Raw genomic sequence first — 13887 nt, forward strand, 5'->3', positions numbered from 1 at the left:
CCCGGGTCTGCGTGTTGGGGGTCAGCGGCTGACTCAGCCGGAGAGTGGTGCAGGGCTGGGCCGCCGCGGGGCCTGGGGTCAGGTGGCTGGATTCCAGGGGGGTGGGGGTGGCAGGTGTCAGTCTCAGAAGTAAACACTGTGGGATAATGAATGGCCCAACGGGAGGGGCTGGTATTTAACAGCAGCTGTGGATCTTGCGGCCCCGCCTGTAACTGGCGCATTATGAAGGCTAATGGATTTTTGAGGCCAGATTGATTTTTCATTAATTTGGTAAAAATCTTTTTCCTCTCCCCTATAATTCTGTCTTAAAACGCTCCCCCTGACAGCTCGATAAGTCACTCTTGCCTTAATGCACGTCTGGCTCAGCCATCCTGAGGCTGGGGGGAGGGAGGGAGGAGCCGGGGGTGGGGGAGGAGGGGCCGGCAGCCCTCCCCAGGTAAACACTGCATCATGCTTGCAACCTCTCCTCCCTCACCACCAGGACCCCTGAAAACTGTACAACCTCCAAGACAGAGTCAGCAGCTAGAGACAAGGGAGAAACTGAGGCAGGGAGACCCCACTCTCCAGGGGGTGGCCAGTCAAGGCCTTCCGCCTGACCCTAGAGGGGCTGACCTTGATTTCCAGCTGCCCAGGCCTCTGACCCAGCCTTCTCCCACCTGCTCAGGGGCCCAGCAGGGCCTACATGCACCCTGGCCCCGGGCTGCCTGACCAGCAGGACCCTCCCCCCTCCTTGACCCCACACACACCTCCGTCCTCCACAGAGACCTCAGGCTCTGCACTCACCTGGCCTGCAGCCCCAGCCCCCAGTCCTCAGAAGGGCCGGCCCTGGGGGTCTGGAGGTGGGGACACAGGGCTGACCACTTGCTCTGCTGCCTCCTCTACCCTCCCCTTCCTCCCAGCTTCTCCGCTCCCCCCCCCAGCAGCTCCGGCCTCTGCTCTCTGGGACATCGTCCTGCCATCTTATTCTGGGCACTCCTCTTTAAGAGTCTCCTTCTAGCCTTTTCCTGGCGTCTCCAGACTGACCCCTTCCAGCCCCAGACACACCAGTGGCTCCCTGGATGATACTGCAGCAAGAGAGGGGCGGTGGGGATGGTGTGGGGGGTCAGCCTCTAGCTGGACAGCCCCAAAATACAGGTGTTCAGGCCACTGTGATGCAGGGTGGTCCAGCCTTGCACCTCCGAATCTAGGAGGTGGCGCAGCCTCCGGGGACTAAGTCCATTATCTAATCCAACCCCTGAGGTTCTGTCCCATTATGTCCATCCCACAGAGGACAAGCTGAGGCTCAGAGGCATAAGGACTTGTGTGAGTTTGGCGCAATGGTTTCCTGCGGCTGTTCTAACAAAAACCCCCATAAACGTAGAGCCTTAGGTCAACAGAAGTGCATCCCCTGCCTGCTCTGGAGGTGGAAGTCTGAGATCAAGGTGGCTCCAGGGCAGGACCCTGCCTGTCCGTTCCAGCATCGGGGGCTCCAGGCGGTCCTTGGCTCTGACTCCCACCTCATCCTCATAGTATCCTGTCTTCTCCTGCCTTTAATTACACATGTAAAGAGCCTTCTTCAAACAAGGGCACATTCACAGGGTGGCCAAATCTTTGGGGCCCCCATTGAGCCCACTACAGCCAGGCAGCTAGTCCAGCAGAGCTCCTGCCACGGGCTCCAAGCTCAGGCCCCTGCCGAAGAACACCCGGCTGTCCAGCCTCCTCCTGGCCTCCACCTCCCACCCACCCCTGCCCCTGCGGAAGGGCCTCTTGAGAACCCGCCCTGGCCCTGGCCGGTTGGCTCAGCGGTAGAGCATCGGCCTGGCGTGCGGGAGACCTGGGTTCGATTCCTGGCCAGGGCACACAGGAGAAGCGCCCATTTGCTTCTCCACCCACCCTCTCCTTCCTCTCTGTCTCTCTCTTCCCCTCCCGCAGCCAAGGCTCCATTGGAGCAAAGATGGCCCAGGTGCTGGGGATGGCTCCTTGGCCTCTACCCCAGGCGCTAGAGGGCTCTGGTTGCGGCAGAGCGACGCCCCGGAGGGGCAGAGCATCGCTCCCTGGTGGGCGTGCCGGGTGGATCCCGGTCGGGCGCATGTGGGAGTCTGTCTGACTGTCTCTCCCCGTTTCCAGCTTCAGAAAAATACAAAAAGAAAAAGAAAAAAAGAAAAGAGAACCCGCCCTCCCAGCCACTCTGGGAGTACTGCTGCTTCTCCCGTTCACTGCCTCCCAGGCACTCCACCTCTGGAACCCCAGGCCCCGGGGACCACACTGGCTGGCTCCCATGTGGCTGCGCAGTTTGGGGCCGTCTCATCTCCTCTCAGACTTTGCCGTGGGTCCCTGGTGCTGTCGCCTGTGGGTTCAGCCCAGGGCCTCACATCTAGGGACATGGAGGGCACCCTGAGGCTGCTAAGGTAGAGGGGCCTGGGCTGGGCAGCGAGGGAGAGAATGGGGGACCAGGGTTGTGGGAAGAGGGGAGCGGGGGTTATGGGAGCCTGGCAAAGAGTGAACTGGGAAGGGGCAGGGGGCAGAGGAAGGCTGGGAAGGGGGGAAGGGGCCCCCGCCCGGTGGCCCTCCCCCTGCTCATCCCTGCGGATCACTGCGTCTGTCCGTCGTACCACCCCTCGGCCTCCCAGGCTTCCTCCCTCCGGTTCCCTTCCGCCTCGCGTCTCTCCTCACATTAATCTCTGCGCCCGGCTCACTGCTGACCCAAGCGAAACGGAGTTTGCCTTTTCCCCTCTCCGCAGTTTTCTGTTGGCAAAGCAAAAAGGCTCCAGCGAGCTCTCACCCCCGACCTCCCCGCCCAAGGGGGTCCATTCTGGAAAATGAGACGTCCGCGCCTGGGCCGCCGCGCCCCCAGAAGTGCGCTCAGGGGCGCACGGACTCGCAGGCGCCGCGCAGGCACGCACCGGGGACCTCGGCCTGTGGTCCCAGCACCTGCCCGCTCGGCACACGTGCTCATGTCTGTCTGCGCAATCCTACTCTCTCCCACGCTGTCCACGGGCCCTGCTCCGCGCTGGACGTCAGGCAGCCAGGTAGAGTCTTGCTGCTGCCTCCGCGGACGGCACACGTGTGGGACACTTCGCCAGGTTGCTAAGTCTGCCCCGGTGTTCAAGGAGCTTGTGATGAGTTGATGCAACCGCTGCTCAGGGCACATGGCCTGTCTGTGACACAGTGACAACCAGCGATGTGGCTGGGCCAGAACATGGGGGCTAAGCCCGAGACATGAGGTGTGGCCATGTCGCGACGGTGAAGAGGTGCCAGCAGGGAACACAGCGGGGCAGAGAGCACAGGCGAGGACAGCTTGGAGCTTCCCGTGTGGGGACAGACAGGCACGTGGGAAGGGACCACATTCCCTGACAGAGCACAGTGGATGGGCACCGGTAGGCACACATCCATCTTTACACACTCACACCCACACATGTGTGCACACCCGTGAACCTGCCTAGGTCAAGGCAACCACTGCCGCTTAGGAAAGATCTTTGCCCTAGCAGGCTCTCATGAGCACAGCCCCCTCGCCAGGGTTGGAGAGGCTCCCACCTCCAACACACACAGGGCAGGCGACTTTTTGGGCAGTGCTGTGGGTTCTGCCAGGCCCAGAGCCGTGCCCCTGGCCTCACCCCCCAGGTCTCCTGGCACAGAAGCCAATTCAGTCTGTGGAGAGCCCGGTGTTTGGGGCAGGGAAAGGGATGAAAGAGGTCTAGAAGGCTGTGCTTCGCAGGCTGTCTGTGCAGTGGGGAGGGGTATGGTCCTTGAGAAGGGTACCCTCCTGGAAAGGCTGGTGTAAAAAAGTGGGGGGCAGGTGGCAGCCCTGGACCCCCCAGCTCTAACCAGGCCCCAGTGCTCTTGGGACCAGAGGGGCTGGAGGAGGTGGGGAGTCACTGCGTTCCCCTGAACAGGATCTGCCAGCCCTGTCATCCGCGATTAGCAGGTAATGGCCTACTTGATGCACAGATTTTTTAATCAAATTAATACATGCTGAGGTGACCTTGGCTGGTTCTGCTGAGACGGGTCTTCTCCCAGGAGGGGCAGGTAGGTCGCGGGGGAGGGGGGGGAGAGACACACCTACTGTATGTCCCTGGCCACACCCACTCGCCCCTGTACTCCCACTCACCCATTCCCACCCCAACCCTCACCCAGGACCCTGGCTAAACAGCAGTCAAGAGAGGTGGTGGGCGCAGGGGCCAGGTCCTACGGGCTGCTCCTGTCTGGGGAGCCCGCAAGAGACAGGGTGTACCCCAGAAGGGAGCAGGGGAGGGCGGGGTCTCGGCCTGCAGGGGGGACGTCCTTGCTCTTGAGTCTGCTGCCGGCCCCGCCCCAAACCCGCTCCCGCGGCTGTTTGAGCGGGCAGCAGCTGCCCCCTGGTGGCCACAGTGACCCCCGACCAGCTCGGCCCCAACCCCAATCTGCCCAGACCTGCCAGCCAACGTCCATTCCAAGTGGCTTCCCCCCCTCCCTTTGGGCCCAGGTTCGGAGCGGACCTCGAGGGACTTGGGGCAGCGTGCCCGTCCACGTTCTCTGGGGCTGTCGCCCCGCCCCCCGTGTTTGCTCCGCCCCGCCGATGAGGGCTCACAGTCCCGAGGAGCCCAGCAGTGCCACAGGGCGGGGGAATGCATGGAGCCTGAGGCGGGCCAGGGCGGGCTGGGCGCTGGCCCTGGGCCCAGGAGGATGACATGCCTTAAGGTGGGGTCAAGGAGGAGCAGCTGCCCAGACTCCAGGGCAGGGCTGGCATGAGGAGGGGTTGCCGGGGAAACCAGGAAACCGGCAGCAGGTGCAGGGCTGGTGTGAGATCTAGGCTCTGCCGGGACGCGGGGGAGCTGGTCAGGACCAGCAATGGACACGGGAGGACGGCAGCAGAGAGCAGCTCCTGTTCCGTGGGCTGGGGGTACAGTAACAGATGCCCCAGGAGGGAGCCCTGGCTGGGATCCTCTCGGGAGGGAAGGCCGTGCTGCGGGCACCCTGGGTTGCTGTGCGAAGGGCTGTCCAGGCTGTGGGGTAGAAGCTTGGCTTGGGGGGGACCCAGCTGAGGGGAGTGTGGGCAAGGAAGGGCGTGTTAGGGGAGGGGAGAAGGAGACAGGCCAGCTGAGGGACCTCAGAGCCCACCTGCAGGGACCCACTGCTGACCCATCACCCCGCCCTGCCCCAGCTCTCGAAGATGGCTCCTTCAGGCCCTGAGACAAGGGGCTAGAGTAAGACAACCCTCACCCCACCTGGGAAGTGCCTCCTTGGGACAGCGTAGCCCAGAGGCTTCCTCCTGACCCCTGGACTCAGTGTCCAGGGTGACAGTGACATTTCTTGTGTGAGGGCAATGCCTGGTTCCCCACACTGGGCTCAGACACTCCTCATCTGACAGTCTTTAATGGACAGCTCAGGCACTGAGCTGGGTGCAAACTGGCCTGAAGGTCCTCAGTTAGGGGGGGACACCAGGGGTCCTTGTTCCCAGCCAGCTGGAGACCATGCTGGGACCCCGCTGTGTGAGGAGCCCGCCCCTCACTCACTGCCTCTCTGGGGGGTGCCCCTCTGGGTGGAGGGTGAGGCTAGTGCAGCTCAGGGCGGGGGGCCCAGGGACCCCGCCCCTCACTCACTGCCTCCCTGGGCACCCAGAGGGCGAGGCTGGTGCAGCTCAGGGTCGGGGGCCCAGGGGAGCCCGCCCCTCACTCACTGCCTCCCTGGGGGGTGCCCCTCTGGGTGGAGGGCGAGGCTGGTGCAGCTCAGGGCGGGGGGCCCAGGGACCCCGCCCCTCATTCACTGCCTCCCTGGGCACCCAGAGGGCGAGGCTGGTGCAGCTTAGGGTGGGGGCCCAGGGGAGCCGGCCCCTCACTCACTGCCTCCCTGGGCACCCAGAGGGCGAGGCTGGTGCAGCTCAGGGTGGGGGCCCAGGGACCCCGCCCCTCACTCATTGCCTCCCTGGGGGGTGCCCCTCTGGGTGGAGGGCGAGGCTGGTGCAGCTCAGGGTGGGGGCCCAGGGGAGCCGGCCCCTCACTCACTGCCGCCCTGGGCACCCAGAGGGCAAGGCTGGTGCAGCTCAGGGCCGGGGGCCCAGGGACAGCCTCGCTCCAGTCTTGCCCCGCTTGGCCTTGCGGCTCCAGCCAAGGAGGGGCCTGGGGCTGGTTCTTGTGGGCGCTGGCGTCTCCCACTCCTTCTGGCTCCTCAGAAGCCCCCGCAGGGCTGCCCGGCGGTCCCCCTGCGCCTGGGACAGAGACATGCAGCTGTCAGCAGCCCCTGCTTGGCCTACCTGTGGCCAAACTGGTGAGTGTGACAGGAGGAGGCAGTGGTGTCAGGGGCGTGTTGAGGGTTCAGGTGAGGGCAGCCCCACAGCAGGGTCCCCACAGGCAAGCCACACTGGGGTGGGCGGCAGCCCTGGGACAGAGCGCCCAGGGCTGCGGGCCTCGGAGGGGTGGGCTGGGCTTCCTCCAGGCTGGGTGGAGGCCGCAGCACAGGTGGCCGCTGGGAGGGCAGTGCCCTGGAGGCCTGTGCGGGTGTCCGGGGCCTGGTGGACCGGGGCCTGTGGGGCTCACCGTGCCGGCGGGCTCAGCGCTGGGCAGCAGGCTCACCACCTGCAGGCTCACGCCCTCCTCGCCCACACCCTTCAGCTGGGCCACCACCTCGGCGTGCTTCCACCACTTGCAGGGCTGCCCGTTCACAGACACAATGTAGTCGCCCTCCTGCAGGCCGGCCGCCTGCGGGGAGATGGGGAGTCTGGCCTGGAGTCCCACATGGACAGCTCCCTCCCTGCTCCTGGCCACAGGCCATCTGCCCTCACACACGGCACTGGGCGCTGGGCCCTTACCGCAGCGTGGCCCCCAGGATTAACTGCAGCGATGAGGACGGGCGAGTCTCCCCGCAGGGTGAAGCCAAAGCCATCCTCCCCTCGGGTCACGTGGACGGGACCCACCAGCCGCCAGCGGTTCTTGGCTGAGAACACAGACAGGGGCCCCTGGGGGGCGTCACAAGTCAGAGGCCTGGCTGGGCGGCCTCCTTGGCAGAGCCCTGGCCTGTGACACCCCCACCCCCATCTCTACATCCTAGGACGGAACTCGGTGAGCTGCCAGGCAGGGCTGAGTCACCGTCCTGGGCCGGTCTGGGGGCCTTGCCCAGGACAGTGAAAACGGGCACGGCGCTCACCAGCCGGTGGAAGATGTCAGCCACCTTCACCCGGGAGAAGCTCGGTGCCTGGACCTCCGGCCTCCGACAGGTCTTAGCTGGAAGGGCGAAGGGGAAGGGAGGGCAGGTCTAAGCCCGAGGCTCACGGGCCCCCAGGCCCCCGGGACACAGCAGGAGGTAGTTCAGCCGCAGTGGAGTGGGTGACGCTGGTCCCTCCTGGGTATCAGTGGGAGGAACCTCCAGTGGTTCCCCAGGTGGACACACTGTCCCCAGGTAGTGCTGGGCCGCTGGCCTGGGGGCGTCTGTCTCCCTGGCCACAGCTCCCCTGGGGACATGAGTCAGATGCGGGGAGAGGAACACAGGGCCAGGTGGCTGCAGTGTGGGTGCCCCCCAGGTCCTCCTCCGGGGCTCACGGCTGCACCTGGACCGGCATGCCCAGGGCACCCCCATCCCCGGGGGGTGTGGCTGCTCACGCTGGATGTCAGGGGCCTCGATGGCTTCGAAGAAGTCGTCCTCCAGGTCCAGCTCCGAGTACCTGGCCAGCGAGCGCCGCAGCGCCTGGACCAGCACGGCCTGCAGCAGGTCCACCTTGCGCAGGGCGCGGCACACGGCATGCTGCCGCAGCGCCTCCTCCTGCCCCAGGATGGCGCGCTTCAGGTGGGCCTTGCCTACAGGGGACGTGGCCGGCCCGTCCATGTGACTCACAGCCCGCCCGGCCCTTCCGGGCTGCCCCAGCCTTCCAACCCCGGCTGCAACCTGAGGAGGGCTCATCCTGGGGGTCAGTCCAGGAGGGGCAGCCAGGGGTGAACGGCTGGGCTGGGGAAGTGCCCCTTCCTGCAGGGGCCCCTGCTCTGGGTGTCGCCCACCAAGCTGGGGGCATCCAGGAGGTGGGTTGGCTACCCCACCCACCGGCTTTGGGACCCCAGGCCTGCTCAGAAGGGGCGGTTTGTGCATGATGGTGTGGGGCGGGCCGCTCAGCCTCCCCTCCAAGGGCCCCAACACCCTTCCACACGGCCTCACCGAGCTTCCTGCGCCCCTCCCGCTCCTGCGGCAGCGCAGGGCAGCCGGGCTCCGACGGTGCCTGGGGCCCGAGGAAGACCTGCTCTGGTGCCAGGAGCTCCAGCTCGGCCGCTGCGGGGTCAGAGAGGGCCGTGAGCCCTCCGGGCCGGGGCCTCTGCCAGCACACAGGCACTCGGGGCGGGGCACTCACGGGAGCCATCACAGAGGGCCATGGCTGCGTGGAAGTGGGCCAGGGCGTGGAAGTGCTCTGCCTTGACATGCACCAGCGTGGTCCAGGCGAAGGGCACGTAGTCGCGGACCGGCGGCTGGGTCATGGTCTGGTGCACCTGCTTGTACTCGGCTGCCACCTGTCGGTGCGCAAGGCAGGGCAGTGGGGACTCCGGAGGGACCTCAGGACACACCCAGCCAGGCCCCGCCCAGCAGCCTCAGCACCTGCTTCTCTCCACCCTGGGGCCTGACCGCCACCCGTCCTGGCCAAAGTCCTAGCAGCCCTGCACCTCCTCCCAGGCTGAGCCCAGTTCAGGGTCTGCTGTGCCCCCAGTTCCTGCTGTGACTGGTGCTGTCCCCAAGGCAGGGCCTCTGGACCTTGGGTCCCGACCAGCCCCACAGAAACCACAACGCCGGCTTTGGGAACCAACAGGACACAGACACTGCTCACAGCTGGGATACTGACCTCCCTGGCCCCAGCCCAGCACCTGCTCCAGGCCCTCCTGCCCACCGAGCCACGGCAGCTTGGCCAGGTCTAGACTACGGTGCCCAGGAGGCTTGTCCAGGCCTCCCTCGGGACAGGGGCGGCCTGCCCTCACCTGGGCAGCCTCCTGAGCCAGACGCAGCTGGGCCGCGCAGTCGTGGGAGGCGGCAGGCGCTGGCAGCAGGAGACCCTCGAAGACACACTCCTGGGCCTGGGCGGTCATGAGTTGCTCCAGCATGGAGAGCGAGGCCGGGCTCATGTCAGGACTCGGTGCGTGGGAGAACTTCTCCCTCAGGAAGCTGAAGGCCCCTGCAGAGGGGATGCCCACACCAGCATGACAGGGTCAGCTCACGCCCCTCAGCCCTGGCTCAAACAGCACCCCTGCACCCAACACAGGGGCTGCAGGCTTAGCTCCTTATGCTGAGGGGCCAACCTACCCACCCCCTAGCTCCCCAGCTCCGGCCCCAGAGAACAGCGGCCCCTGGCACACACAGACACATGCGTGTCTGGCACACGGCACCCGGCACACGCAGACACATGCGTGTCTGACACACGGCACCCGGCACACGCAGACACATGCGTGTCTGGCACACGGCACCCGGCACACGCAGACACAGGCACCCCGCCCGTGGCGGTGGGTCGGGGGCGGGGCTGCCCTCACCGGCAGCGCTCTGAAAGGCCTCCACTGCCCGGCTGGTGCCCTCGGGGCAGGAGCGGTCCTGCCGAGCCCCGATCTGGGTGTGGAGGGCTCCGATGTTGAAGAGCACGCTGCTCTTCTCGAAGGCCAGGGCCCTCTGCTGGGCCGGAAGCCCGGTGAGCGAGTCGTACCTGCGGGGTGAGGTCGGCCTGGGTGGAGCTCCATGGCCACCGCCCGGAGGACTCAGAAAGGGGGCACAGGCAGGGGAAGCCCCGGGCACCCCGCTCAGCCCTACCAGTGGAAGAGCAGCCCCAGGCTCCGAGCAGGGGACACAAAGCGTGCATCCAGCAGGCACAGCTGGCTGTAGTAGGCCATGAGCAGCTCCAGGCCCGCCTCGTTCCGGCTGGGGGTCCGCATGGCCTGGGGGGCAGAAGCCAGCTGGGCCCCACTGTCCTGGCCCACGCACTGCACGCACGCCACCCTGGGGACCTCCTCGGACATCACAGCCCCGCAGAAGCAGCCAGGGCCATCCCGGGGCACATCTGCTCTTCCCAGGCTGCTCTGGGCCGTGCCTGCTGCCCCAGGAGACTATGGAGGGAACACGGGAGGGACAGGCAGGGTCCCTGGGGAGGGGACAGACATGGAACAGCCCTTCTCAAAGGGCACAGAGCCCTCTGCATGTCGGGGTGTGCTGGCGTGCATACAAGCCCACAGTGTGCCTGTGACTCCACTGTCCCTGGAGCTGCCCCAAGGTGGGGACTCCTGCGTTTAACATCTACACTGAGCTCCACTCACTGTCCCTGAGCCTCGGCCAGTCTCCCGCGGGGCGGGCCCACTCACCTGCCGCAGGTCGGCTAGCTCTTTGATCTCTGCCTCATAGGAGGTGGCATCCTCTCCAAAGTGCCCAGAGATCAGCTCCTGGTGGGGGTGGGGGGGAGGCAGGCACTGGCCTTCCCTGGAGTCTCCAGGCCCACCGTGGGGGAGACTCCCGGCGGGGGAGGCCCTGGCCCTGGAGAAGGGCTGGCGTGGGGAACCCCCCATCACAGCAGCCATGGGCCCAGAGACTTCGTGCTTGTTCTACTTGAATCCCCTCATTGATCCCTGTGTGGCAGGTACTGCGTGCCACTTGACAGGTGAGGACACAGGTCCCTTCCCGCTGGGCCTGTGGGCAACAGCCAAGTGGTCCCAGGCAGCGGCTCCTGAGAGCCCGAGGACCTGGGGAACCAGCGAGTTTCCCAAACACAGGCTCTGCCTGCAGGGTGCAGCCCCAGCCGGGGGGACCCTCAGAGCGAGACTCAAGAGACCCCGTGGCCATCTTGGGGCTTCTAGCAGGATGACCAGTTCTGCCACACCCATCCTACATGCGGGTCAGACCCCTCCTCCCTCAGGGCCCTCCATTGCCTCATCTGTGTAATGAGATGGCTGGACCAGGAAGCCTCCAAGAGCCCGCGCCCCAGACCTCAAGGCAGGGCCACGTTCCCCAGGCCCCAGGGTTCACCGGTCAGCACTCACCTTCAGGGCTGCGGACCAGTCCAGCTCCTTGGTATCCTTCAGCCCCAGGGGAATCATGGGGACAGTGATACCTTCACTAGAACCAGAAGCACAGAGTCCAGACTCTAAAGCTGGACCCCACTGTCCCCGGAAGCCATGGCGTCTACCCCCCACGGCTCCTGCTCTACACGACACACCTCCTCTCCCCAACTCTGAGACACACCCTCGCACACCCACACACGCCACCCGCACACGCGTGCACACACCCTCACATGCTACCCGCACACACGTGCATGCACCTGCACACTCACACATGCCACCCGCACACACACCCGCACACGCCACCCGCACACGCGTGCATGCCACCCGCACACCCGCACACACACCCGCACATGCCACCCGCACACGCGTGCATGCCACCCGCACACCCGCACACACACCCGCACACACACCCGCACACGCCACCCGCACATGCGTGCACGCACCCGCACACCCGCACACACCACCCGCAGACACACCCGCAGACACACCCGCACACACACCCGCACATGCAACCCGCACACGCGTGCACGCACCTGCACACCCGCACACGCCACCCGCACACCCGCACACGCGTGCACACACCCTCACATGCTACCCGCACACACGTGCATGCACCTGCACACTCGCACACGCCACCCGCACACCCGCACACGCCACCCGCACACGCGTGCATGCCACCCGCACACCCGCACACACACCCGCACACGCCACCCGCACATGCGTGCACGCACCCGCACACCCGCACACACCACCCGCAGACACACCCGCACACACACCCGCACACGCCACCCGCACACGCCACCCGCACACGCGTGCATGCCACCCGCACACCCGCACACACCACCCGCACACACACCCGCACACACACCCGCACATGCGTGCACGCACCTGCCGGGCCCGTCCGCGTCCACGCTGCAGTTGAGCTCCTCCAGCTCCTCCTTCAGCAGCTGCAGGCTGGAGTTGACGTAGCTCAGCTCCAGGGCCACTGTCTCCCTGACCCGGGTGTTGCTGGTGGCTCTGAGGAGGCCAGGCTAAGGTGAAGCGGCAGCCACGGAGGTGGGCACATGCCCCTGGGCCATGCTACAACGCCCGCCTGGCCTGAGCTCTGGAGCCCGCTTCCAGGGGGCAGCGGTGGGGTCTAGGGCCCACGAGATGCCCTCCCCCTTCTCCTGGGTCTCCTGCAGCTCATGCAGAGTCCTATCCATGTGTGCACATCCTGCCTCTGGCCCAGGACTCCAGGGTACAGCCGCCCTCTGCCTTGCCCTGCCCCTGAACGCAGCCTGGGCCCTTTGCAGACCCTCCAAACCCACTTCCCACTGGCCACGGTCACCTGCTCATGCATCTCTTTTTCTGATCTGACCAGAGCAGGCACTGCCTGGGTCACTGCCTTGCCCTCATTGCCCAGCGGGGGCCTGGCCCTCAGGGGCCCTCAGGGGGCCTCCGGGGACGGTGTTACTGCCCTCTGGAGGGTGGCCGGTGGCCGGGGCTCACCTGTAGAGGTTCTCAGCGCCGGTTCGCATCCGCAGCTCCTTGTTGATCTGCTGGTGGATACGGGCCCGGCAGCTCTGCAGGCGGCTGCACAGGGTCTGCACTGGGGTCTCACCGCCCTGCAGGGAGGCCACAGGTCACAGGTCACAGGTCACAGGCCAGCCGCCTCTGTCAGCAGCTCACAAATGCCCGGCACCCCTGAGGGTGGGCCAGGGGTCTCCTGCCCGTGGGGAAGGGGTTGAGCCTGCCCGCCTGGCTGGGGTAGATGAGCGGGAAGCCTGGGTAGGTGGCAGTGCCAGGAAGAAGGGCCGTGGGCCAGGGGAGACACGGTGGGTGTGGGACGCAGCAGTGTGATGGGGCTCTGGGTCTCAGCCCAGCCTGGACGCCCAGTCGGCTCTGGAAGTCCCGGGTAGGAGGCAGCCAACCCCTCACACTCACCCTTCTGCACTTTGGTATTTCACCTATGTTGCCCCACGGCCTGCCCCGCCCACACAATTATTCCCGCACACCCCCAGGCGGGCAGTGGGAGGTCCAGGGGCAATGCTGACTCCAAGCCTGCCAGCTGTTGGAGGCTGGCTCCTGGGCCCACCCCTCTGTGTGGCAGTTGGCCTGCGCCGACCCTGTTACTGGGCTCCGTCCCAGCTGGCTGATGACTCGTGAGGACCCTCTGACAAGGGCCCAAACCACAGGTCCAGGGTCACTAAGCTCACAGACCTCGCTGCCCACTGCCTGCCTGCCCACAGCTCCTCCCCGCGCACAGGCAATCCTGGACCGTCCGCTGGTGTTTCGGCCCCAGGTGAGGAGCCTCGAGGCTCTTAAAGCAGCCCCATGCGAGCTCCTCGCCATGGTAACACTGCTTACGGGGCGACGCTCAACGTAGGGTGTGGGGAGTGGGACCCTGAAACGTTCTCAGGCCCTGGCAGGACCCACCAGCAGCTGCCGTGGCCATCATGCCTCCTCCTAGCTATTTTCATTTTTTTTTTTTTGTATTTTTCTGAAGCTGGAAACGGGGGGGGGGGGGGGGGGGGGAGTCAGACAGACTCCCGCATGCGCCCAACCGGGATCCACCCGGCACGCCCACCAGGGGCGAAGCTCTGCCCACCAGGGGGCGATGCTCTGCTCCTCCGGGGCGTCGCTCTGCCGACCAGAGCCACTCTAGCGCCTGGGGCAGAGGCCAAGGAGCCATCCCCAGCGCCCGGGCCATCTTTGCTCCAATGGAGCCTTGGCTGCGGGAGGGGAAGAGAGAGACAGAGAGGAAGGAGGGGGGTGGAGAAGCAAATGGGCGCTTCTCCTATGTCTTTGTGCACAGATGCCCTGGCCGGGAATTGAACCCGGGTCCCCCGCATGCCAGGCCGACGTTCTACCGCTGAGCCAACCGGCCAGGGCCTCCTCCTAGCTATTTAGGCACTTCTTGTTTTGGTCAGTCACCAGCCCAGGAATC

The 13887-nt window shown here is 65.9% G+C and overlaps 1 protein-coding gene across 4 annotated transcripts in view; it reads right to left on the reverse strand.

Moving 5' to 3' along the window:
- Positions 1 to 3930: 3930 nt before the first annotated feature.
- The window catches only part of RHPN1 (rhophilin Rho GTPase binding protein 1), a 49492-nt gene continuing 39535 nt past the window's right edge, over positions 3931 to 13887 (reverse strand). For 3 of the 4 annotated variants that reach the window (XM_066265485.1, XM_066265484.1, XM_066265481.1), the window contains 14 exons: positions 12450 to 12565; positions 11847 to 11975; positions 10938 to 11013; positions 10266 to 10343; positions 9721 to 9845; positions 9450 to 9616; positions 8904 to 9097; positions 8288 to 8444; positions 8098 to 8208; positions 7551 to 7745; positions 7099 to 7175; positions 6764 to 6910; positions 6492 to 6653; positions 3931 to 6163 (listed from right to left, as the gene is read on the reverse strand). In XM_066265485.1, the coding sequence (XP_066121582.1) occupies positions 5999 to 6163; positions 6492 to 6653; positions 6764 to 6910; positions 7099 to 7175; positions 7551 to 7745; positions 8098 to 8208; positions 8288 to 8444; positions 8904 to 9097; positions 9450 to 9616; positions 9721 to 9845; positions 10266 to 10343; positions 10938 to 11013; positions 11847 to 11975; positions 12450 to 12478 (1812 nt within the window). In that variant the 5' untranslated portion in view covers positions 12479 to 12565 and the 3' untranslated portion in view covers positions 3931 to 5998. The remainder of the gene's footprint in view (positions 6164 to 6491; positions 6654 to 6763; positions 6911 to 7098; positions 7176 to 7550; positions 7746 to 8097; positions 8209 to 8287; positions 8445 to 8903; positions 9098 to 9449; positions 9617 to 9720; positions 9846 to 10265; positions 10344 to 10937; positions 11014 to 11846; positions 11976 to 12449; positions 12566 to 13887) is intronic. The other variant, XM_066265482.1, reaches the window with a different exon arrangement.

This window comes from Saccopteryx bilineata, chromosome 3 (assembly GCF_036850765.1).
Source record: "Saccopteryx bilineata isolate mSacBil1 chromosome 3, mSacBil1_pri_phased_curated, whole genome shotgun sequence".
Taxonomy (NCBI): Eukaryota; Metazoa; Chordata; class Mammalia; order Chiroptera; family Emballonuridae; genus Saccopteryx; species Saccopteryx bilineata.